The sequence below is a fragment of the Lonchura striata genome, chromosome 19, assembly GCF_050655825.1.
Source record: "Lonchura striata isolate lonStrDom1 chromosome 19, ASM5065582v1, whole genome shotgun sequence".
In the NCBI taxonomy this organism is placed as follows: domain Eukaryota; kingdom Metazoa; phylum Chordata; class Aves; order Passeriformes; family Estrildidae; genus Lonchura; species Lonchura striata.
In genome coordinates this window covers 3,904,925-3,930,975 of record NC_140721.1, presented here as the reverse complement: position 1 = coordinate 3,930,975, position 26,051 = coordinate 3,904,925, and the positions used below count along the sequence as shown (strand labels likewise).

The window sequence follows — 26,051 nt, the reverse complement described above, 5'->3', positions numbered from 1 at the left end:
AGAAAATACTTCAAAGAAGTAAACTGAGGAATAGGTTAAAAGGAAGTCGCTGTATTTAACATCACCTGATAATCCTTCAGTGAAAATAATCAGACTTGAACAGAGGACTTATATAGAATATATAAGTCTATATATAATTATATAGAATTACACTTGAATTCTCTAGCCTCTTCCACATCCTTCTTTGGAAAGCTTTCCTGAAAGCTTTTAATACATTCCATGAATACTTTTCTATAAATACAGTGAACTTTTTAACAAAACAGAAGCAAGTAGACAGCTCTGAAGGGAAGTTACAACATTATACAGTACTAATTTACTAAGTATCTTGGTTAAATATTAAATCACCAGTAAACTGAAATCAAATCATAGCAATAAATACTTATAACCTTATAAATAATATCTGGCCATTGATAAGTGCCTTATAAAGATATCCTTTCTGTGCATCAAAGATCACAGTATTTCAAAGCCAACATAAATGTATTTACCAGGATCCAGAGCCCTGTGAAATGGCATAGCAGGATCTAAATGGGGAGGGAGGTGACCCCTGTAGACTTCAGGAGTTGCTCCTCTGTGGTGAGGGTCAAAAGGACTGTGAGCCACTACAGGATCAACCCCTGGGACTGGAGATTTTGCTGGCACACTCTCCCTCTGTGTTGGAGTGAGTGTGTTCTTCCTTTCATGATTTGCTGACTTCCCAGAAGATACTCCAGCTAAAAGCAATGAAAAACCTAAGTAAATAAAATGCCTATTTCTCTGTGGAAAATTTAACTGTAAAAATACACTGGTTCCCAAGGAATTTTCAGTGACTGCAATACAACAAAGCACAGAAAATATTTTATATCAAAAAACACTTCTGCTGAAAGAACTGTACTTTAAACCCAAGATTGTTTATACTTCACTAAAACATCTTCCTCATTTAGATATTTTAAAATCAGAAATAGCTTCTGCCTTTAAAACATTATCCTTGTAGGTACCACTTTCAATGTGATCCATAATCAAATGCAAATTGAGACTGAATTGCATTCCCACTTCCCTCTTCTATTATGGCAGATTTTCATTTTCTTATTTCAATTAACAGCTTACAGCCTTCTAAAATTCATTCTAGCCAACTTCTAAATTGAGACAAGCCACTCGAATAAAATAAAGAAGAATGGAGTACATAAAAATTCAAATAGTAAAGCTTTTTTGTCTTACTGTGGACAGGAATGACATACCCTCACTAACTCTATTCATCATAGGTGAACTCCTGGACATTGGACTCTGATAGTTCACAGGTGTCCTCCGAGCATTTGTATCATCATAAATCCCAGGGCTCAGCTGTGATTTGGGAGTTTCATGAAGGGTTGACCTGAGAACAGAGGGACCAGAGCTGACTACGGACGTGTGACGGGACCGCACGGCATCCCCGGTCTTCACATCTTCGTATTTTCCTCGCTCCACCACCTTCACGTTTTCTGGCACCATTTCCAGCTGAGGCATTCCCCGGGGCAGCTTGCTTGGTCCAGTGATTAAAGATTTTACATTGTGTTTGATGGCAGACTGGCCAGAGTTGCTTTCATATTTTATGGGTGTGCCCTGAAGAGGAGAAAAAGTTCAGGTTAAAGTCATGTTGTGGAAAAAACTCGTGCAGCCTGAGCTGTGTGAGTGTGACAGTGCTTTTGTATTTACCTGAGATATGGAGCCTTCTATGATTGGCCTGGCTGTCTGCACTATTTCAGGAGTCTTGCGACTCTCTTGGCTTAAGAGGTCCTGCCTTGGGATCTCATGGATGGAGCGACCCATCTCCTTTATGGTGGTGACCCCATCGTAGGGTTTGCCCTTGGTGATGGCTCCTTCAAACGTCCTGATGGGAGGGGACTCTCTCTTGATCTGCTTGGGGTACTTCAAACCTTCTTCAAAACTTTCAGCTGTTGCTCTTGGTGTGCCTTTTATAGAAAGAAAGGATCACATGGCTGGTATTTATAGCTGCTAAGTCTCTTTTTTCATAAGCAGAGTAACTTATTACATATAACAATGAAACTTTGGTTTGCTGTAGTCTTTGGTAAGATACTCAAAGTCTAAAAAAATCATCACAAAAATAATATTGAACAATATATTAAATAAAATAAATAAACCTCCCATGTTATTTGAGATGCTGAAATGAAAGAAATAAATGCATCTGCAGATATGCTAGTGTTCATTGAAAAAAAAAAGGTGCTAATTACCAAGTATTCATATTAAAAAGTCTATTTTCCAATAAGAAAAAAAATCTATATTTACAGACTAGCTTTGAATGCAGCATATCAAAAAGCTGCTGATTTATGCTCTGAAAACTTTTCATAAAATAAGTTCCACCTTTAACACAGCTCCCACAGTTAATAAGAGCTTTAAGGTTCAGAAATCCAGATTTTTGAGGATTAATTAATGCTCCCCTATTTAAACCTGCAATGCCTCACCTTGCATTATAGAGCCAGACAAGACTGTTCTCTCCTTTAGTTCAGCGTGTGGGCTACCCCGAGGCAGCGCTCGGCAGATTAAACCTAAAATTAAAATGAAGGCAATTTAGAGAATTAAACAAGTGTTAAAAAAATCCAACCTCCAAACCAACAAACCCCCTCCTTCTTACACATGAGATGGTATCTGTACCCTGGCAGTGCCCAGAGGGCCAAGCCTCAGTATGCCAGGCATTGCAGCAACATGTTATAAACACCTCCTGCCCTAAAAAAATAATCTTTCAGTTCAAGTATTTGTGCTATTGCATATTTGCAAGTTTTAACATATTTAGAAAACAGGAGGTGTTTTTTATAATTAAGCTTAACCTTTGTTTCAAAAGCAGTCACTGCTTTTCTCACACTCCACTTTCCTTGCCTAGAAAGAAAGGTATTCATGGTGGGAAGTTGAACCAATATAAAAAAGTCCAAAATACGCCTCAGCATACTCCACATTATCAAAGTTTATACTGAATCATTGGGGAAAAGATGAATTTTCTGTGTCTACAATAAGACTCTAAACAAAGTGCTCAAAATACTCATAATTTTTCACAGTTTGAAGACAGAAAATGCGTCACTGATGAGACAAAGCATGGAAATACCAGAGCAGCAACGTAGAGGCAACACTGAATTTCTGTGTGTAGCCTACAAACCTCACTTCACATTGTTCCATCTGATGGCCATGTCCACAAAATATCCTCTAAGGCCTACCCAAAGGTGGCACAAAATGCTTTTAAGGAGCCAGGCTCTATGGCTGAGGCAGGAAATATTTCTTGCATTTGTATTTACAAAACAATCAGAAAAGTTATATAATGACCTGCCTTGGCCTCTGCAGGCTTTGTTTGATTACAGTTTATTAAAACACCACAGCACTAGGGATGCCCTGAAGCAAGATCCTGCAGTTCAGAGGTTTTTTGCAGGAATGTATAAGGTCAGGGCAGTGTGATACCAATATTTGACTAAAGGGAGTGGCAGAGGCTGTGCTGGTGTGACCCAGTGTTTGAGCTCCACAGGACCACTGGGATTGTGGAGAGTCAGGGACATCTGTCAGATGTGCTGAGAGCAGGAAGTGCCACCTGCAGTAGCAGCAGTTGTGGTAAAACAGGAAAGAAAAGTGGGATCTATTCCACTCCTGTTTGCAGCACACTCTAACTGCAGTTTAGATTTGGTCATTTGTGTGATTTAAATCTAACTTCCCTGTTAATCTGCACCCTAAGATAACTCTAAAGGCTCTTACATCAATGGATAAAATAAACACCTTGGAAGCAGATGTTTTTACCTTCCAGTGGTGCAGACCCTGGAGACTCCCTCAGTGACATCCCTTGCTTTATATTTCCTTCCATTGTATCATAGGTTCTCTTTAAACCAATTTCATGAGCAGTTCTTGGGCTCCTTGTTCCTTCACGGACATTTTTAATAGCTGGAAAAATGTACAAGAGTGTGGTCAGGAAATGTGGACAACAAAAAAGGACACATGAATATTACATTAATGAGACCACAGGTTATTAATATCTAAACAACACAACTTCAATGTACTATTGTAACATTAAATATCAATCTTAAAAAAGATCCTTTATAGTTGGTCAAAAAGTTACTTGTTAAGTTACCCATTTATCAATATTTCAACTGAAGGTCAAAGTTATGTGATACATTTATTTTTATTTTAATACAGGTAATTTTAAACCTGGTTATTTACCCTTTCAGAATGCAAACATTCAATGACAAATAGAAAATAAATGGCAAAGGAATAGTTGAACTATGTTTTAAATACGCATCTGCTTGGAAGCAGAAACACTTCAGCTGTGGATTATCAAAGCAGAACCTGACTTTGATCAGGTAGAATCCACAAATACTCACCATCATAAGATAGAATATGCCCACTTTTGCCTTCATAGATGACATGGCCCTTGGCTGAGGCCTCCTCTCTGCACTTCTCTGGGCTGCTGTCCTCGGTGGCCAGGCGGGTGATGGTTCCCTTCAGCAGCGCATCGGCGGCGATGCCGGGCTGGGACAGAGCTGGGGTACCCTGTGTGCAAACCCAGCACAGCAATGAATTCACAGCTCTGAGTCATCAGAGAACAGGGAGGAGTGAAGGGGAAATACAACAAAACCAAAAAAAAGCTTTTAGGTCTAGAAAACCAACTAATTTATCAAGTATGGCTTAAACTTCTGCCTCTATTGTAGACACTTAATTGAAATATGAGTAAGATTATTTCTGCTAACTTGTTAAAGGATATTACCAGAGTATTTCACAACGTGGAACATTTAACCTATAAATACCATATGGGGAGAAGATAATATATACCACATGGTGCCGTTAGGTTTTATTTCTGTCCAAAGCAATGAAACCTCTCCTCATCTCAAAGCAGAGATGAGGCAATTTTTCTCTGTACAAAGGGATGCCAAACCAACAGTATTTAAAATGGTAAGACAAAAGACCTCAATTTCCCTTCTTGGATTTAAATAGAATCTGCACAAAACTGGTTACACTTGGTTTGAATATTTGAATTCAGGTGTGATGCAATTTTCAGGAAAGTTGCCCTCAGATAGGTTTACCAAAGGCTCTGGTATTACTTAAAAGGTTTGAAAACTCATACATACGAAGATGAAATCATGGCAATGCTGACTTCAGCAATAGTGGGTTTGAACATCTGATTGGATTGAAAGTTCTTTTTTCAAGGCAGTTCCTACCCTGTGATAATAATTTACTTTTTCAGACATGCAAATACATTCACAATGATAGTCTGAAGATGAAGATCTGTTTTGCTGCAGCCTTCCCAGCAATAAAAGGTAAAATACCTGAGTTATGGAGCCTCTCAAAGAAGGAATGGTCTCAACTGAAACTTTATTGGTTGGAGTTCCTCGTGTTATACTCCCCTCCTGTATTGTTGTGGTACCTGATTTAAAATAAAGACATCCTGATAAATAAGAGAATTTTTAAAAATCCACTCCATTTGAAATAATTTAAAATTCTATTGAGAATTGTTAGTTTGCATTAAAATACAGGGGAAAATTCAATTTAACAGCTGGCATATGAGGCAGTTAGGCTATTTCCTCTTTTAATATAGCCTTTTACAGACTATAAGTATTTTACAGCATTAACTCACAGCAGTTAATTTATTTTGTTTTAATGGATTTGCTGTAGTGAGCAACTTTATTTGGAAATTGGCATGGCTCGTAACAAATATTTTTAAGTGAGCCATGCAGACAGGAGGAGTCAGCTAGCAATACACATGCCTTGGAAAACAGGGAACAAATGAATCCTGTAATCTTATGATACTTATATAATCATAGAATACTTTAAAATAACACTTCAGCAGTTAATTCTCTTGGTTTTCTCAGGTTCTGACAAGAGTTTTTTAATTTCTGTGACTTTCTTTACCTCGCACCACACTTTCATGTTGTGCCCTGACCAGGAGTCCCTCAGGTTGGGAATTCTGGCTTCTGGGTGAGAATTCTTCTTGTTTGATATAGGGCAGAGAAGCTATTAAGGAGAAGAAAGAGAAAAAGGTTGAGGTTTTTTAATTCCCTTTAATTATGGATCATTAAATAGTCTGTATAAAGCATGTCAGCTTTTCTTTCCTTACCAGATTTGGCCGACTCTTGCTGCCTTGGCAGCCCAAGGGATATAGAACCCACTGATGGCTTTGCAGTTTCTGGGGCATAGGAAGCTTGACTGTGGGATGTTAAATAAGTGCCAGGTGTTCCCTGAAACAACAAATAGATGCTAATTCTTGTTTCTGGAATGAAGACTCACATCTCTCTTTAAAGGAGAATGCTAAAACTATGATCCCATCTGGAAAGGCTACAGTGCCCCACTGCCATGTCCCAAAGCACAGAGCAGCAGGAGTGGAGTGTCACTGGTAGTTTGGAGATGCAAAAACTGGATATCCATGCCCTTAAATGTCAGTAAATATTCCATTTCTAAAGCTCCTGTAATTCCTGGACTTTTAGAATGATATGTACAGGTAGGTCTTAAGAGTTAATGCTGTGACTCCATAACTGAGTACAAGAAATTGAAGATAGGAGAAAAGGGAAAAAAAAAAAAAGACAGATTTTCAAATAATAATTCTCTTACTTGTGAGATTGAGCCTCCCATGATGAAGGAAGGCTTTTCTGATGGCACACTGGTTTTGGAGGATGGAATGAGAGGTGGTGGTGGTCTGGTGGGTCTGGTTGTGGGCAGGCGAACTCCTTCAGGAATATTGGTTATCACCTGGTGAGGGGCTGGCTGGAGAACTTGAGGGGAAAAATTGTACATTAAACATTGCAGTGTGAACAGAAATAACACAGTACAGCCTCACTGGGCTAGAAGAACACTGAGCAGCTATTCACATGCACACACAGAAAATTATCTTTCTTCTATTAACTCACAAAGTGTTTAGGGAATAATTTGATCCTCCAGATCTTTACCTGGAGGGACACTGTAGCGAGCTGCATTCATCTCAGGCTGGGGAGAGGCTTTATTGACTTCTCTTGGAGATAACCTGTAAGGTGATGCTGACCTTGTGGCTGCATTTTGCACTTGTGCTTCCTGTTCTATTCTCTTGACCTCAGCATAAGGCATATAGGCCACTGGTTTTCCTGGGAGGGTTGAAATAATCAGAAAGAGAAGAACCCTGGGTTAGAAATTGGAGTCAAAAGGTCCAATTCACAGCACAGTTTTAACACAGGGACTATTCTAATGCCACGCACACCCATCAGGTTCAAACAGTGCAATTAAAAAGAAGTATTAATGTGTTCTACCAAACTTTTGTGCCCTGTTTCAGTGCTCAGTGTCCAAGTATGAGCACAGTTCAAATTAATGTTTTAGTGCAGAGTACACACTCCCACCTATACATTAAGCTTCTGGAAAGGCCTCCCCTAGAAGAGGATCATCTGCTCTTTTCACTGGCATGTTCCATCTTTCTCTGTAGGAACAACTAATTTTTGGGTTTGACCCAATTGGAACAGTTTTCTGCCTTTATATGAAGGGGCTACATGGCAGCTCTTCAACAGTAAGTGAGCAGAGCAGGCAGGTCCCTTCCAGCAAGGAGCAGTGCATTATCAGTTCCTTATCACACAGAACTGTCACTCTCCAACGAGGCAGCAGCGTAACACACAGACACAAAGCACAGCTGTGGGAACACCAACCTTCCCACTCCACACTGGGGCTCTTGGAGGTGCCGCAGGGGCTCACAGCGCTCCGATATTCCATGTCCAGCTGCTCCTGGCGCTGCCGCTGCTCCTCCAGCAGGGCTGACTCGTGCATGGCCTTGATGTGCCGCTGGTAGAGGGCATAACCACTCACTGGAGTGCCCACGGGGACAGAGCAGGGGCTGCAGGAAACCTGGGGACAGCAAAGGGACAATGCCAGGGACACCCTCACAGGCACTTCCTGGAGGAGCTGTGGAGCTCAACTACCCTCTGCAGTCTGGGTGTTTCAAAAGGTCCACACCTGGTTTTAAGCTATATGGTTTATACTTGGTTGTACTTAACCTATTTTCCCCCTGAAAAATACAATAATAAAGCAAATAATGTTTTTCTTCATTTATTTAACATTTTGTTTCCTGAGTAGGTATAGGGGTAACAAACAGCACTGAAAATTGCCCATACCATAGGTGGGATGACAGCAGCTCGGTGGTGAAGCTGTTGCAGGTCCATCTGCCCTTGCTTTATTGTGGATGATACCAGAATTGACCCAGTGGGATTTAACAGGGAGGGCTTTGACTCTCTGCTGAAGATACTGGAAAAAGAGATGGAGGGGGAAAATATCACCAAAAGAACCAAGATTATACATCTTAAATTTACAGCCAGAACTCTTAAATTCAAAAAACCAACACATTTATCAAACTGGACCAAGAGCTGAAAAGTCAGAACCATGTTGTGTTTTGTCCCACAGCACATATGGTAGAAAGGCAACAGATGCTGCTATATTTTTATAATACACAGAAATTCCAAAATATGAGCTCAGAATCTGCCACATCAGAAATTTATGTATGCAGTACTTACATCAATGTAACCTTTGCTGTGGAGAGTGCTTTGGAAAAACACAATGGATAGGAAGGACTACATGTATTTAGTTCACAGAAAATAAACAGTAGTCTACAACAAAATGATTTCACATGGAGGGCTAAGACATTTGTGGAAAGATGATGTTTGAAGAGGCAAGGGAGTGCACAAACACCATCACCTGCACTCTTCCAAAGCCCACATGCACTCCATGACACTGGATACTTTTGACATTTAAGCATCTATCCCTGGCACTGTGTGTATATTAAACCACTGAGAGGGAGGGGGGATACTGGCTCCAGTGCCACGCTGGGGTGACACAGGAACTGCACCAACAGAAAACTGAAAAGACTTCAAATACCCTCAGTGGTGTCAGCCATTCCCAAAAGAGAAACAGCTCCAGAGGCTGTCTGTTCAAAGCCATACTCACCCCTGTCTGTCAGGTTCTCCATCAACTTCCTCATCAGCACTGCAGGTGGCACTGGAGTCATTATCTGAATGGGATTCTGGTCTGGCTGTAGGAACTTGCTGGGACAGGCTGTAGTCCATTTCCTCTGGTTCTGACTTTTCCTTGGGTTTCTCCATTTCTCTCTCTTTGGTATCACTCTCTATTTTCACTTGAATATTCTCGGGTAGCCTCATTTCAGTCTCTACAGGTTCTACTTTGGTATGAACTGGAAGAGTAATCACAGGCTTAGCTTCAGCTGAATGGCTTCTACTGTCCACCTCCATAGGCTCTTCGGCCTCAGTGTTTATTTCTTCCTTGACCTGTGGCTCAGGGTTCTGAGTTTCAGCTGTTGTTACACTTTGGGCTGGTAAGGAGGGAGATGTGCTGGCTGCAGGTTTAATGGCAGATTCCTGCTCTGCTGGGGCCTCAGTGGTTACTTTTGGAGCAGCAGGCTCAGATGGAGTTTCTTCAGTTGGTTTAGCAGGTTCTGCTGGAGTTGGAGATGGAGCACTTTCTGTATCAGAACTATTTTCAGCACCTGGAGAAAAAATGTTTTGCCATGAAGGTTCAATCAATGAAATCTGACAAATTGGGTGCAATAAGGATCCATCAGTTTTAACCAATCCATCTGCAAAAACAATTTTGACTTATTATAGAAATGGACAATTGGCTGAATTACAGAAATACTGCAACTAAAAAATAACAACTACTTAAAACCCAACACTTTATCTTCTCTCATTCATTGTTTATGAATTCTATTGCCTTTTACTTCACAAAAGACCAGCCAACATTGACTGATGTTGAGTGTCTATAAATAAGCAGTTGCAACCAACAAATATATATTAAAAAAAAATATAACAAAAAGAATACCACTTGAATTAGCTTGTCTGAAGCTTTACTGAGACTACCAACTACCAAAGGTTATGTTTATTTTATTAAATTTATTTCAAGACTCCAGATGACAGCATAATCAAAACATCTCAAAATACTAAGCACCAAACATCTTTAGGCTGCTAAATTCTAAAAATGCTGCATCCCCTCGAGTGAGTTCAAATTGCTGAAACTCAACTGAAAGAGCATTTGAACAACAACAACATCATGAAGTGGAACACAGCTTTCTGAGCATATAATTAGCACAAAACATAGGCTCCTTTCTGTGCACACACCAGCTTCCTTCCCAGAGAAGTTACCTTCACTGTCTTCTGGGTTCTCTTCTTCATTAGAGGCTTCAATATCTTCATCCTCCTGAGCTGACACAGTGGAAGCCACGCTCTCACACTGTGACACATCTCGCTCCTCTCGGGGCCTTCGCGAAGACTGAGGAAGACACAAGCATTGACTATGTACCGAAAATTCACAATTACTGCCTTTTACCACATTCCCATTTACCAATCTGAGGTTGAAATGAAGGACACAGAATCTCTATTTAGCACAGTCATTCACAAGGGGACACTTTCAACTTCAGCCCAACTTTTGCTGCTCCTGACCAAAAGGAAGTTTGGGAACAAACCATGGTCTCACGGCATTTTTGGGGAACTGAACAATTGCAGCAAACACTGATGTTCTTGACCTCAGTGAGAGAAGACCAGGGTAGCATTGCATCTTAGAGGATTCCAACACACAACATTCTACTTTCAATGCCCCCAGACTTTCAGTTTCTGGACTTCTACCACCTCTTCTGCTCTGTTTGGTAAGGTCAGTGCTTGCTGTGTTTCAAGCAGCTGCTGTACATCTACAGCTGCTTACACGCTGGTGAGGCATGTGCTTTTCAGAGCACTGATGAACTCTTCAGGCTCAAGTGTTTTACTTAGTACAAAACCTTCTATTGCATTTTAAAGCAAAAAATGCTTACTTACTGTCACAGGTCAGTGAGCACTGGCCACCCTTTGTAGGAGATTTATGTCACAACACAAAAACAAGTAGAAAAGGAAATGAGTGGAGATTGCAAAACAGCCTTAGTGAAGTGTGATGCATGATTTCAGAAAGATCCAAGTTTTCTCCTGCAAAATATTCAATATCCACAGCACTCACCTTCTGTTTGTGCTGCTGGAGGAGACTGTCCAGGTTGTGTCTCCTTTTGTAGTTGAAGTAGAAGTTCTTACACTGAGCTTCACTTTTCGTCCCAACCATTTTGGCAATCGCTGCCCAGTTTCGCCCGTGTTCCACTAGACCTGGTCAGACATAAATGAACCAATATTTACTATGATCAATAACTCAGCTATCCAAACCTCAATAAATGGAACAACAATGCTTATGGGAAGGCAAAACAGAGAACTACTGCTGTCCAAACAGTTTTAAGTAACCCACAGGAAAAGAGTCAATATAATCTCAAAAGATGATTCTGCCTGTTAAAGCTGCTTGCTTTTTCTTTTTTTACAAAAAAACCAACAGCAATTTTCAAATCAGCGTAGTGTTGGCAAAAGTCACAGCAAATATATTCAGTAAATCCTTGAAATTTTGTAAATGCAAGTATCCAGAAGGAAGTCAAAGGGTTTACAAGGTTTACCTTTCTTAGCAACTTCCATTTCTTCTTCTGTCCAGCGGGATGTCTCCACAGGCTCTGTAGAAGCTGAAAGAGAAACAAAGACACTGAGCAGAGACAAGACCAGGATTCATTATCATGGCACTAATTATGCATCCCATAGTCAAGAAATCTATTTACATTATGGCTTGCTCAGGCCACTGGGGAAAGCTCTCTTATCAGAGGGAAGCAGTCAATCTCCATTAAACCAAGTCAGAGACACAGAAGGGACCACCAAAAGCTCAGCAGAAAAAACTATTCAAACTATTCTGCCTACAAAACTGGGATTGTCTGTCAAGGAAGATTTGTAAGTAACTTAGATGTATTATCACTGAAATTTTATTTTAAATATCAGTAATTACCATCAGCTACTAAAAGCAGCAATCCAACATGCTTTAAGCTAGCTCAGTGCTGTCTCACTGCTGGAATGGTTGTTTATTGGTTAGTGGGTGTCAAGAAATCTACTGTTCCTGTATTAACTGAGTCTCCAACTGCATAAATGGACAAAAAGCAAAGAAAACAAAACCCTCCACTAAGTTAAAGAAAGCAGGAAACTAAGTATGATTCAGTACAAAGTGCTCTGCATTCAATCCTCTGGATTTTGTATCATCCTGTATAAATTTCTGAACAGCACTGAGCTGCACCAGCCTCCATTTCCTTTCTATAAAATCTGCCATTACATACAGCATGTAACAAAGACCCTGCAACAGCTTCCATTAACAAATCACAAAAGTAGGACACTGTAAAGTATCTGATCCACTGAAAAACTATTTTGGGTTTTTCAGAAAACCCTGGAAAAATTGTTTAAAAATAAAACAAAAGCAAAACCCACTATTGCTTCAGAATTATAAAAACCCACTGCTTATAAAACCCCACTGTATCAATGGAGCAAGAATGTTTCTCACAATAATTGTTGTTTACAGTCATACAAGACCTGATGTGCCCACTTACTCTGTTCTTTATAGGCAGAACATGTGAGTAACAGAAGAGCTGTTACAAGCTCTAGAATAGCAGCTGCCTGTAACTACCCAGCTGAAGCATGAGGAGCAACAAAATTTGCCACAGCAGATCACTGCAAGAAAAAAACCACAACCTGCCCTGCCATCCTGGATAATTATTTACCAGCCACAAGATATTCTGGTATTTCTGCATCAACACAAAGTAGGTCAGCCTTTTCCAAAATACACTCAGAGACTGCGTAGTCTTTAACCATACCAGCCAAGAAAGTAACATTTCATTTTTAAAAAGCTCTTGCCATCTAATGCAAAAACAACAACTTGCCAAGATCTATTTCAGCTTATGAAACTCCCTGAAGTACTCAAATATCAGGCCAATTATTTAACTGCATCCTCAGTGAGCTGCAGCCTGTAAATGAATCTGTGTCACAGGCACCTGGATCTCTGCAGACCCTCATGAACCTGCCCAGGGAGACAAGGTGTTGGCACACAAGGGCTGAACAGCCTTTTCTCCCCTCACATCATTCTAACAGTCAGTTGACTGCACATGCGCTATTCATGAAGTTACACTTGTGAAGTTTAGCAGTTCCACACAGTCACAAAATTATAAGCAGGGCTAAGAATAAAGCTGGAATATTAAACAGGAAAACAGAAGTGCGCTGCATGCCTGGAAACAGCCCCGTGTCAGTGAGGAGCCTGTGACCAGCTGGGTCCCTGGGAGTGCTGTAGATGCTACTCACAAGGTTCTGGTGGGGGTGGCAGAGGTGGTGGTGGCTCTTCAGTGGCTGCAGCTGCAGCAGCATTTGCTTGTGCAGCTTCATTTGTCATTGATCTGGTGATTCTGCCCTTACGCCGACCTTGGCTGTTGGCGGTTTTTCGGCCCCGAGGAGCTGCCTGCTCCCTCTCCTCTGTTTCCTCTGGTGCAACTTCAGTTTTGTCCTTTTCTTTGGTATTCTCTCTGGGAATAGGTAAAATATAGTTCAGTCACATTCAGAGAGCCATTGTGAGCAGATATTCCTGAATATCAACGGACAAAAAAACCCCAAACCCCACAAACAAAACTCTATGAAACTCAAAAGATGCCTTTAGTGAAACAGAATTATTGCCCACAACTTCCAGTTGCCAGACAGTAACACAGATACATGATTTGGTCAACTTCAAAGAAAATAGGAACACCCCATGTGTGATAGAATGTATGAGAAAATCCCAAACCAACAAGACATGGAAATTATTACATGTGCAAAGTAATAATCGTTACTTTTTCCACTGATCTGATTAGCTCAGCAAGACAGAGAAATTTGTATGTCCAAAAAATTGTTTCACACACAAAATAAATAGTTTTCAGTCCAGATTTCACTGGCAGGCTAATGTAAATCCTGTTCTGATCTTTGCCAAAACCTGCAATCTAGGTGAATTCATGCATTTCAGCACATACAAACTTACTTAGATTCCTCCTTCTCATCCTTCTCCTCCTCATCTTTCTTTTCCTCCTCTTTTTTTTCTGATTTGTCTGATTTTTCCTCTTCTACCTTTTCTTCTACCTTTTCTTCTTGAGAAGGACGAGCAATCTGTTGCTGAAATGAAATAGAATTTAGATGATAACTTGATCACACAAAAGTGCAGCATCTTGTCCTCAGAGCAGCATAAAAACTGATGCTGCCTTACTTCCCACTTGATAATATTTTAAGTTACAGGCACTGCAGAGTGGTCAGCATAAGAGAATAACTCTGCTTTATATAATATAAATTCTATGGAAGTACAGGAGGTTTCTGCAGCATGAGCATGGAGGTGATGGTGCACAATCACACACTGGCTGCTGTGTGCCCCACTAAAAATGAACAGCTACCTTTTAAAAGTGCTTAGGGAGGTCTGACCATGTAGTGAGAGTGTTGCTCCTCTCAAATTTTATTTTTAACTTTGTGCATTTTATAGTGAAACATGATCTTGCAACTGGGGAGCAGGAGGTCTTGTAACATAAAAGTTATCAGCAACTCCAAGTCGCTTTCTCAAAACTGTCATTAGTATTTAAGAAATATAATTGTTTAAAAAATTGGGTTGGGAACTTTAGACTTACATTTCCAGTGAGTTTACAGAAAGAATTATTAGAAGAACCAACAAAATCTCTTTTCTCTACTGAGATGACAGTTTTACAAGCACTGTGCTTGTCTCAAACAGATACCCAGAGAACATTTGGCAATTCATGGAAACACAAGGACAGAGAATTACAAGCTTAATGAACTCAGATTTTACAGTCTACTGAAAAATAGTCTACTTTTTCACAGAGGAAGCAACTTCCCCATGAGTGCAGCAGCAGGTGTCACTGTTTCACAAACTAAACTGAGGCTGGAAATAGTCACAAACTGACTTGGTTTTGATATTTTAACAATGTGAACTGGAGCAGAAACCTTAAAAACTAACCACTATCATCTTGCTGCAAATTATTAGCAATTAAGGTGCTGGTTAATGATTATGCAAACACTTCCTTCAAGGAAGACGTCAGAGACATGCTAAGATAAATTATTTCCATCTTGCTAGATAGATTGACCTGAAAACAAGGAGTTAAAACTGCATTAAAGAAAATTATTTTACATCTAATCAATTTAGAAAACAGTTGTTGAAAATCCCATTCTTACCAGGCCAATTTAACATCACTTGGTTCTCTGTTAGCCAGTAACTTCATTTAAGCTGCATAAGCAATGCATAAACACAAACCTTAAAGGAGTCGAAGGCTCGGTCAGCGACGTTCCTGCACATTCATCTGCTGATTGCAACTTTTACTGTCCTCACGAGGGGATGGGCTTGAGCTCAGGGCACGGCTCAAAAGGGCAAAACCCACCCCAGCAGCGACATCACAGAGCTCCTTAGCAGAGGCTGCCTGACCCAGCAACGTGTTTATTCCAGGAAATTGTGTCATTCTGCCACTTAAGCTGCCTGCAGCAGTGCTGCCCCTCTCACACAGCACCTTCTAATCTCCCCGGAGTCACCAGAGGTGATCCCCGTCACACACAGGCGGCGAATTTCTGTCTGCTCACATCACTGGCCTCCCACCTGCTGCCAGCCACGGGCTCCAGCCACACAGCCCAGCACTGACCACTGCTTGGCCACCAAATCCATTTCAAACTTCACTTAAAGAAACCTTCTTTCAACCAGTTATTTAAGGAATTCTCTGTAATCGTAGAATCACAGCATGGTTTGGGTTTGAAGGGACCTTAAAGATCATCCAATTCCAAACCCCCTGCTATCTCCCACCAGACCAGGTTGCTCCAAGCCCTGTCCTGAACACTTTTAGGGATAGGCAAGTTAAAGCACCATACAGCCATGGCTTTCTCTCAATTCTATGTTAAAAACTTGCTCTATATTTGACAAGCTTTGGTTTAAGACACATTTGTTCAGTTACCTCTGTGACACTCTAGAACAGTTCAGGCAGCATTTTATAAAAAGCCCTTTCTAGACCTATTTGAGTACAAGCACACATAAAAATTTTATTAGCCTTGCACCTCTTCACAACCTTGATCCAGCACTCAGCTTCTCTCAAGTGGAAGCCCCCACACTGAAACTTGAACCATGTTTTGCTCAGTGCATTCTCTGAAGGACTTCAACGTCCTTACCATGATTAATATCTCCTCCACTGCAATATTCCACTTGCTTGCCTCCTAATTTACAAAAATATATGAACTATTAAGAGTTTAAGCTGAAGCACCTGTTACTGGCCTAAGCCAATCCTGGAGCACCTCATAAATCTTACATGACTTGTGTTTGCCAATCAGCAAGAAAGTTTCAAGTTGCTACTGAGAGATATGAAAAATATCAGCTTCAAACAAAGCTGGGGCATGGGAGGGGGAAGGGGCGAGCTGCTTTCTGCAACTGTAAGATAAAAGTTCTGGCAAGCCAAGCAGTTCAACCCTCTCAACTTCTTTTTTTACTAGCTGTTATAGATGTTGCTGATTAATCATTAATAAAATTATAAATACATATATGATTTTTGGCACCATGTAGATCTTTACAATTAACATGCTAACTGCAATACTTCTGAATTTAAAGTTCCAGAAGTGGTAAAATTTCCTTTTTAGAGTGCTGAGAGTATTTTTTTGAGTTGGCAAGTCCAGCTCAACCCTCTCCAGAGCTAAAAACCTGGCACTTTCCTGCATCCTTCACAGAGCACACATTAAACTTGGCCAGCAGTTGCCCAAAGTTTAGGGATCTGCTGTAGCACTTAAAAGTGGATCAACAACCAGCAATTACAGAGTACAACTCTGCTACAATTCCAAGAGCAAGTAATCTGAGCTGAACAAACCTTCAGTGTTCCAACTGATGTATTCAGTTACTCACACATAAATCAGCACTCACAGGAGCAGACACAAAGTCAGGCAGAGCACCTTGAGCTGAGTTCACCAAGCAAATCCATGCCTTGTGTCTAAGGCTGGAATTAAAATCTTCCTGTTCTATATACATTATCCAAAGTAAGCAAGCATTTATGGACAGAAAAGCCCATCCAAATTTTGAATTCTAACAGTTCAAATATTCTGAAGTTTAACAATGTGGAAAAGACATTTAAATATACAGTAATGAATTTCTAAATATCTCCAAATCTCCAGTTCCACTGCACTACAGCTGAGCCAGTTCTGTCTCCTCACCCCTCAGAACAGCACCCAGCAAAGGCACCCCTCAACATGTGACACTTCCCATGGTCACACCAACCTCATCTTATCATGGCACAAGGAACTGAGCTACTCCAAATGGCAGCACTACCTCTGCTAAGTGTCCACATTTGGACAATCCTGCTCATTTCCATCTTTTTTTCATTTGCCACACATCCAGACTTTAACTGCAATCCTTCCCCAGTCACTACTCCAACAGCGATAACCTTTCCTATTAAAAAGGATTATCAGGCTTAGAAATTCTAACAGAAGTCCTGGCAAAAACAGGTTATTTCCAGAGATTTCTCCCATCACAGCAGAAACTCTGTGAAATCCTGTGCACAATGACAATGACCTAAGCAATCCATCATTTGTGGGGTACAGACAAGGTGCTCTGCCATGACAGGACTCTTCTGGTAGAACACCAGCCATAATTCCAAAGGTTTAAGTACAATAGCACCACAGAAGTACAGCCCCATGGCTGTTTCTGCTGAACAGGATCCACTCCTCAGCTGAAGCTGTTTGCAACAATTTTATATTAAAAATATACATTTACTGGGACTCCTAGAGAACATTCAGCATTTGTGTATTTCAGTACAATATTTACTGCATTTACTGGCTTGCAGAGCAGAGTTGTGCAGTCCCAAAGTTTCCCATTTTGTTTTCCAATACCCATATTAACCCTGCTAGCCCAGCACATGTATTTATAAGCTTTTGGAACATAAAATGTTGTTCTTTTTCTCTCTGAAGACTTCCAAAGGAACACTTCCTGAATCAGCAGGATTTTTTATTCACATGCATTAAATTGGTATCTTTCCTCTGGCTCTGAAGTTCCACTTTGACTTTAAGCCTGACCACCAAATAAAGATCACTATTAATTTCTGCTTTTTGACAAACACTGACATTATGAACTGATTATATATTTTCCACTGCAAGTCACATGCTAAACCTAATTTCTCTTGGCTCCAACATCGGATTTAATGATGGATTCAACCTCAATGTCTGTGACAGAGTCTTCAAAGAAAATGAATTGTCATATTAAAACAAGTAAGAAATGTGCAAAGGAAGGAGATATTCCAGAGAATTAAAACCAAACTAATCAACAACACCCTTGAGGTCAGGGTCGTTTAAATTTTAAAAGGGCAACAATACAATAAAAGAATTATTTCCTCCCCATGCTTATAATATCTTGCTATCTCAGATAATGGAATAGTTGTAAATATGAAGCAATAAACAATAACCAAGTGATGAATAAATTCAACGTACCTGGTTTCTTCCTCTGCGTTTGCCATAATTCCTTCGCACAAGGGCTTTATAATTTTCATTTTTCTTGGTCAAATAATAATATAATACACAGTCAGGAACATTCTAAAGTGAAAAAAGCAGAAAGTAGGGTTTAATCCTAATGAAAATATTTGAGTTTTTAATTTCTCCAAACCCTTAAAGCTATTCAGCCACCAGATTAAAGTAAAAAAGCTTCTATTTATTATTATATTGAAAAGTTAGGGATCCCAACCTAAGCTCTATTTATATTAAGAAATGTCTTACCTTTCGTTCCAAGTAGGAAGCAATTAGACCAAAGTTCTTGGGATGTTGGACAAACCTTTTAGAAATCAGAAATTATTTCAGTTTAACAATATAATCCATGATCAAACAAGCAAACTAATCTTGCAAACAATTTCCACCAGCAAGTCCTACATTTACACAAGTGAAATTAGCCTAAAAAGCCCAGTTTTCAGATTGTGCAAATTTAGAACTGAGCACTTAAAATGATAAAATGAAATTCCTTATCTACACTTCTCATTTTAATCTTAGCATGAAACTAAAGTACTTTTGAGAAAATCTTGTATTTAAGGACTAAATGCATGTGAGCACACTCAGATAAAAATAAGTCAAAAGCTTTTGCAATATTTATTACAGCCAATTAAGAACCTTATCAAATATTATTGCACAAAAGCTTCATCATTCCTAATTTAGCTTTATGGGATTGGGCATTTAACTGTTATTCTGTCATTTCAATGCAATAAAAAGAAAAGATAAGAAAGGCCATTACTTTTCCTTAAAAATCTCTTTCTCGTGGTCTGTCCAGACATTCATGAACTGCCTGTCTTTATAAACTTTCATGGGATCCTCCATCAGCCCATTCATGTTGATGAACTTCACCCTTCTCTGCTCTGCATCGAACATCATGGGAGGGATGACAGAGAGCTGGCGCATTTGCTTCTCATTATTCTGCAGAACAAAAGACAAAGTAAAGAAGACCCAAAATGCTGCTACTGATGTTTACAGTTCATGAATTATACAGCTCTTAAAGCTCCACATTCACAGTCAGCTTGGAACTTCTTTTTGTACGCAACTCTTGCAGAAGTTGTCACCAACGCAATGAACACTTATGGGCAGCTAAAGGAAATAGTGTCACAACTGGTGAAACACCAAAATGATGGAGGGTTTGAGAAGAGGAAGAGTTTTCACATGTTTGTTACAGCTGTAAAAAACTAGGTTGCAGCAAGCCTGCAACGAACATGAGAAAAATCTAGGGCAGATACAATTAGAAAGCAAAACTCTCAAAAGAAAAGTGTTTTTAAGATCTGCTTCAAGGCACACTTCACACAGATTCTCTTAAAGAGAGAAGAGCTTTCTCTTCTCAATGAAACAAACCTTCTATAAAGTACCTTGCACTGCCAGTGAAAAGATATTTATTGGCTCACCTCCTGCTCAGAGAGCCCATCGATGATTTCTGAAATCTCATGTTCACTTCTGGCAATGGTTGCTGAAAGGCCAGCACCTCTTTGGCCAACTCTGAAACGAGGGGAAAACAGAAGGAAAAAGGATAAAGTGGAAATTAGCGCTATCTTCAGGTTTTGTACACCACAACAACCTCCAGAATTCCTTATAATGCTGTTAGCAGTCTCTCAAATCAGCTAGGACTGGTCTTTCTTTCTAAGGAGAGTCAGAGCATGAACTCTGTCATGTCCTGCTTGGCTTCACAGTGAGTTTGCAAAACTCAGCAGAAAGGGCACAAAAAAAGGTGTTACCAACAATTCCACTGCAAAGTAGGTGCTTCAGATAAATGCTCAGCTTCTGCTGAGCATGAGTAATGTTCATCAGTGGCACAGAAATTATCCCCTTCATTAGTACAACTGATACACCTTGAAAGAGCCTTTTTTGTTTTTTTAAGAAAACCACACTAAATTTGCCCTTTATCAATTTGGTCAAGTTACTAATACACCACTGAGATTTGTTATGACAAAAGAAAATCTTCCACTTTTGAATTGATGGGGAGAGCTGTAATTTGGAAGAATTTTTCAGCTTGTCATCATTACCCTCAGAAACATCATAATAATATACTACAGCATGTGGGTCAAAAAGCATTTCAGAGGTAAAAATCACTACTAAATGGAGAGATAAAATACTTCAAAGATTTTACTTAATTCATCCATTTGCACAAAATCTGAGTAAAGACCCCTCCATTTTTACATGGCTTAGAGCACAGCTATAGACGGAGAGGCCGTTATTTTACAGGATGTAAATATAATGTAAAGAGATGACCTCTTCCCAAGTAGCCTGCAATTACAAAGACATTAAATATTCTTAAAGTGAAACTTCTTATGTATGAGTGCTGTTCCCATTCTAACAGTTTACTTTCTTCTTTTCTTGATTCCATAAAATCTTGCAGCCTCTACAATGTATTGCAAACTCTCTGCTTTCTCCATGTTTTATGACAAAAAGGTGATGTAGACAGAACATTACAAGAGATGAGATTAAATCTTTATGGGGCTTGAACTCTCCAAGGTGCATTGAAATTATTTCGAACATGAGATAAACAGATTTCAACACAACAGAATCAAACTTGACCTAATTCTAATTTAAATCCTATCTCTCTATCTACAGTACTGCAAGGTGAACTCCCAAGTGAACTGCACTTGATTCCTTTTAAGATTCCTTGTAGTTTCCATCTAACAAATGTCTGATAGATTAAAATTAAATAATAGGGCCTTAATTATCGCACCTTGAATATTTTAAAATGCAAAACTGTCTGGAATAAAATTACCTGGCAAGTACAATAAAAGATCAGTCAAACTGTTAATTAAGAAGATAAATGGTTTTTGAGTGTGGAGGCTAATGAATACAGGGATTATGAAACACAGGAGTAACACAGACAGTGACAGAAAGATACCAGTGCAAATTAGGGTGTGTGCCCAAAATGAACAGGCTCATGGGAAGCTGATGCTCCCTCCAACTGTCTTCAGAACTCCACAAACCCCTTCTTGAGCAGCTTAACTCTCCTCATCTCACTGACACCACAACCTAAGCAGCCTTTGCTAATTGGCCCTTTTTCTGTGCTCCTTTTGGAAAATATGGGGCTTGACAGCAGATCTGAAAAGGGACATGGGAAAGGAACCCCATGGACATCACCACAGCAGCCTGAGAGGACACCAAGGGATGAGGCTGTTACTGCTGGCACAGCTGGAAGGGAGGGACAGCAAAGGGGACATTTGTGACAGTGGACAGATCAAGTCATGGAGATCCTTAGCATGGAAAGGGAAACTTGAGCTCAATGCCATGGAAACACGATGAACAAAGTGAAGAACATTTCACTTTATACTCTGTGACACACTAATACTCTTTTTAAAGCAATAAAGTCATGAACATAAAACTTAATCATTAAAATTAACTCATTTTATTATAAAGAATTTTAAAACTTAAGTCTGAAGAGATATTTTGCAGGAATATTTCAAATCTCCAGTAATACCTTTGGAATCTTTCTTGCTGTTCTCTCTGCTTCCTGATTTCTGGGAATTGTTTCTCATAGTACTCCCGTGTTTTGCTCTCCTTGGCTTTCCTGCGTGGATTATTTTCTATCCTGTCTACTTTCTTCTCCCATGCCTCCATCAGCTGATCATAACGTTGACAGATTTTCTGTTCCTGTTAAATTCCAAAAGCAAACCTTGAACTAAGCAAAATACACCAAATGATCAGTACATGTCACATGTACTCCTGGAACGCACAGATTTTTCCTGCTCCAGCCCCTTCCATACTGAAGATGACTTACACCACATTTCCAGCACAGAGAAGGGGAGGAAGTGGATGCAAAAATGTAAATTTTGAATATTATACATTATTTCTTTGCTTTACACATCCTAGTGGTATTTGGTAATTGTCATTATTGCCTTCCAGAAATACCCCACATTTGTTTTAGCTTAAGGTCTTATTTTTCTAATCAGTAGATTTGGGAATGTAAGACAAGGGTCCAGACAGAAAACCAGCCACATGCTCCTTTTAGAAAATCATGGTGTTCTTACCCGTTGTTTTCTTGCATGGTTCCTTCTTTTAAAGAATAGGATCAGCTTTTTCCTCATCACCTGGTTTCTGGAAAACAAAATTAGGGGAAAAAGTGAACTATATAAAAATCAAGCACTTCAAAACTACTTAACAAAACCCATCTCAATTCTAGATGTCAGATCATTATTATGAATAACAGTTTCAGGATAAAAAATGGGGAAAATTCCCAATGAAGTTGAGATACCTAAATCACCTAATACTGTATTTTTTCAGAGATGAGATCCTTGAAGATGGCTGGAATAAGCAATTGAGACACAAAAGGTTCCAATTTCAAGGCAGATGCTCTCCTTTACCACAAGAGAGATAATATGTTAAAATGCAAAAAAAAAAAACTGGTTTAAGCTATTATGCTTTTATGGGGGAAAAGTCTTTACAATTCAGCCCTAAAGTTTTCCAATATATTATTCAAGAAATAGGTACTTTGGAACTGCTATACAAATCTATTTGATGGAGTGGAGCAAGAATTACTTTTTTTAAGAGTTTTTAAAGGACAGCCAAAGTGTTATTATTTATTTTTGTCTTTAAATGAATATGGAAAGCCAGGATTTCCCTCTGCCTTCAGCACATATAATGCACATCTTGCAGAAGTGTTCTACAACAAAAAAAATCAGAAAGCTACATGGACTCGAAGCTTTTAATCATGGTTGAAACTCACACATCCTATTTGGAGATGACAGCAATGAAAAATGTGAGGGAATGTTCAAGTCCAGATGCCCTGAACGGGACAACAAGGGGGTATTAAAGCACTCACGTTTTGATGTTTTCATGGTAGACCTTGGTGTCTGAGGGTTGGTTGTAAAGTGGCTGCAATTTGGGATGAGAAGGGAACACTTAGCACTTTGCAAAGCATGGAACTGTAAATGTGATGCACCACATTTAACAATATTTTAGTATTCTGAGAGCAGTGCACTCAATCTGAGATGCAGCAGAGCTGAAAGGACTACAAGATATTCAGCACAAAGCACAGATTTCATTACTTAACATTAGATTATAATTACGTATGTATATAATAGTACTTAATTTCTTCACACTTCGAACTGTTCTCTCAAATAGATTAAAATCTACTTTAAAAATCACACTTACATAGCCGATGAACTCACTCAAGCCCTAACTCACCAGTGCATTTAGACACACATACTCACAGAACCACAGCTGTTCAGCACAACAGAATTAGAGCAACTGGCAACATAGAAAATAGCACAAAAGAAAAAAAAAACCAGAATTCCACAACTTACCAATTCAACTTTTGGACCAAGACCTTCAAAAATCTTGTGAGCTTCTTCTGCTTTTTTCTGCAAATGAGATTTTTTTGGTATAGTCTGAGTAAATCCTCTGAAGTTCGTGTCAAATGTGGATCTGAACTCTATGTTCTCTGCTAAACCCCTGCCTGAACACACGAGATCCTTCTTAACCTACTTCTGCAATGTTGCTTCAGCAAATGAAGATACCTGAACTTGAATTGTGTAGTAGTTACTCTGATCTCCCAGTCTGGAAGCTTATAAAGCATACAAGCAGAAACTGACCTCTGCAGTTCAAAATAACCATGCATTTCATAATACAGCAAATGGTTCTAAAAAAGAAGAAAGGTGCCCAGTAAAATAAAGTTAAAATAATTAGCTTTGGAAAATGGAATTAAGAGACTAAAATTCTCCAATTGCCAAATCTGGGAGTGTGAATCCATGTGTACATAAACACACAAAGTGTGTCAAAGGTCCTTCACTGACATCAACTGAACACTACAAAATAATTCTGACCCCTCCTTGCATGCTTGAATGCTTGGGACACAGTTTTACTGTACAAAATCTAGCATTGTTTTGCTAGAGGTTTTTAACTCCTCAAAAATCCCCTAACCTATTGTAATAGAAATTAGCTGTTCCTCTAAACTACAGAACAAAATTGGGAAATTAAACAAACATATACCACTCTCAGAGAAGATCACAATACTTTCAAAACCCCCAGATATCTGACTCCCTGATCTCAAACTACCATGGGAAAAAAAGGCAGGAAGCATTTTTGCTGTTACTGTTGGCAATATTACTGAGCTCCTGAAGTTTTCTCACCACTTAAACAACACAAGCTCATAATTCACCCACATATATTACTATTTCATATCTGTTCATTTATCCAAATCTTAAGTGCCAGAAGTCAGAGTTTATAAAGAAGGCACAAAATCCTACAACATATGCAGTTTTTTCTCTACAGCTCATTTAAAAGTAGAGTCTTCAGCCAAGTTTGTCAGCTCATGTGAGGAACAGGGAATTAAAGATGAATTTCTGAGGCATTTTTGATATCACACACTTAAAAGGATATATATATGTGTTTATATATATCTATAATTCATGTATCTCAGCACAAGGGTCTAAGGATGAGACCCACAGCTCAGATCGAAGGAAAATTCCTGTGATTGAGAATAAAAATCTCAAAATGTCATTATAATGTCTTTCATTTAAAAGAGAAAATGCATAGCAAAAGAGGGGTGGGCAAATCAGTAAAACAGAAAAATCTGCTGCATGGAAGTAACTGAAGAGCTCAAGAATGTGAACATAGAGGCAGTGAGAGGCCCCTGGGTGAGGTGCAGGGCACTCACCCGATTCTCATCGTAAATGATCTGGACGATGCTGCGGTGCTTCTGCTCCACGGGAGGAGGGGACACCGGCCTCTCCGGCTCGGGAGGCTTAGCAGCTTCTTCTTCAAGTTGTTGCTAAGAGACCAAAGAAAGAAAATCAGCCATCCATGTTCCCCCCCCCAGTAATTAGTCACCAGAGATAAAATACGCAGTTGATCAGTCAGCACTGCCTCTTATTTCGTTTTGCACTGTCAAGGAATGAATGAAATGGTTTTAATGCCCACAGGGACAATAACAAGACTATTTTTTGTAGTATTGGTAACTCAAATTACATTTACAAGAGTTACCTGCCTTGAATCAGACTTGTTTCAGCTTGACAGTTAAAGCCACTCACTTTGTAATTTATCATTATTTAACTTTAAACAAAGTATCAACTTTGGAGAACAGTTACATCAGAGCCACCTTCTCACAGCGGAAATAAATCACAGAGCTGCCTTGCTGCACTGTAGATGTTAAAAGTCACCATTACTGCTGTCTTATGCCTTCAAAAGGTACAAAAGTCCTTCTAAAAGACCACAGAGAGCATTATTCTAAAGGTACTTCACAGCAAAAACAAACCATTCCACATGCACTAAAGTTCCAAGACTGTTATACCTACCAAACAAGCAAAAAAAAAAAAAATAAAACCAAAAGCAAAAAAACCACCTTGTACTCCTTTCCTAGCTAAATACTACCTTACCTACTAAATCTACTGCTGTGATTTACTCTCACATCAAATAAATCTGGTTCAGTGACATCTTCATTTTTTTAAATATCCTCCCACCCACGCCTGCCACAAATATACAGCAAAGAACTTCTGACAACAGGGATCCATCCTGCTTTACAGTCCTGACTAAAATGTGCTTCATTGCTGTGCAAGAATTCCCTAAAATTTTAGCAGAATGCCCTAAGACCTGGGCTCAATTATTTTAACAACAACGTTGTAGTTTTCTTAAGTTAAACCATAGATAAATGTGCACAAATGACCCTTCATAGATGAATTGCACAGCACTTGCTGATTTTGTGGAAAAGTACACAGAGAGATAAGCATCATTAACACACAAACAGGTACTCCATGACAT

General features: G+C 39.4%; 1 protein-coding gene across 6 annotated transcripts in view; it reads right to left on the bottom strand.

Annotated features, from left to right (window-relative positions):
* The window catches only part of NCOR1 (nuclear receptor corepressor 1), a 55,658-nt gene that overhangs the window by 10,863 nt on the left and 18,744 nt on the right, over positions 1–26,051 (bottom strand). For 5 of the 6 annotated variants that reach the window (XM_085557303.1, XM_021524934.3, XM_021524936.3 and 2 more), the window contains 28 exons: positions 24,952–25,065; positions 23,600–23,656; positions 23,116–23,168; positions 22,325–22,391; positions 21,775–21,947; positions 19,730–19,820; positions 19,075–19,253; positions 18,570–18,624; positions 18,288–18,389; positions 13,828–13,958; positions 13,125–13,342; positions 11,414–11,476; positions 10,939–11,078; positions 10,098–10,224; positions 8,890–9,445; positions 8,064–8,193; positions 7,602–7,797; positions 6,882–7,052; positions 6,547–6,707; positions 6,056–6,176; positions 5,851–5,952; positions 5,268–5,365; positions 4,326–4,494; positions 3,748–3,888; positions 2,436–2,519; positions 1,669–1,925; positions 1,215–1,575; positions 486–710 (listed from right to left, as the gene is read on the bottom strand). In XM_085557303.1, the coding sequence (XP_085413429.1) occupies positions 486–710; positions 1,215–1,575; positions 1,669–1,925; positions 2,436–2,519; positions 3,748–3,888; positions 4,326–4,494; positions 5,268–5,365; positions 5,851–5,952; positions 6,056–6,176; positions 6,547–6,707; positions 6,882–7,052; positions 7,602–7,797; positions 8,064–8,193; positions 8,890–9,445; positions 10,098–10,224; positions 10,939–11,078; positions 11,414–11,476; positions 13,125–13,342; positions 13,828–13,958; positions 18,288–18,389; positions 18,570–18,624; positions 19,075–19,253; positions 19,730–19,820; positions 21,775–21,947; positions 22,325–22,391; positions 23,116–23,168; positions 23,600–23,656; positions 24,952–25,065 (4,342 nt within the window). Of the gene's footprint in view, positions 1–485; positions 711–1,214; positions 1,576–1,668; positions 1,926–2,435; positions 2,520–3,747; positions 3,889–4,325; positions 4,495–5,267; positions 5,366–5,850; positions 5,953–6,055; positions 6,177–6,546; positions 6,708–6,881; positions 7,053–7,601; positions 7,798–8,063; positions 8,194–8,889; positions 9,446–10,097; positions 10,225–10,938; positions 11,079–11,413; positions 11,477–13,124; positions 13,343–13,827; positions 13,959–15,096; positions 15,273–18,287; positions 18,390–18,569; positions 18,625–19,074; positions 19,254–19,729; positions 19,821–21,774; positions 21,948–22,324; positions 22,392–23,115; positions 23,169–23,599; positions 23,657–24,951; positions 25,066–26,051 lie in introns of those variants that run through there. The other variant, XM_021524937.3, reaches the window with a different exon arrangement.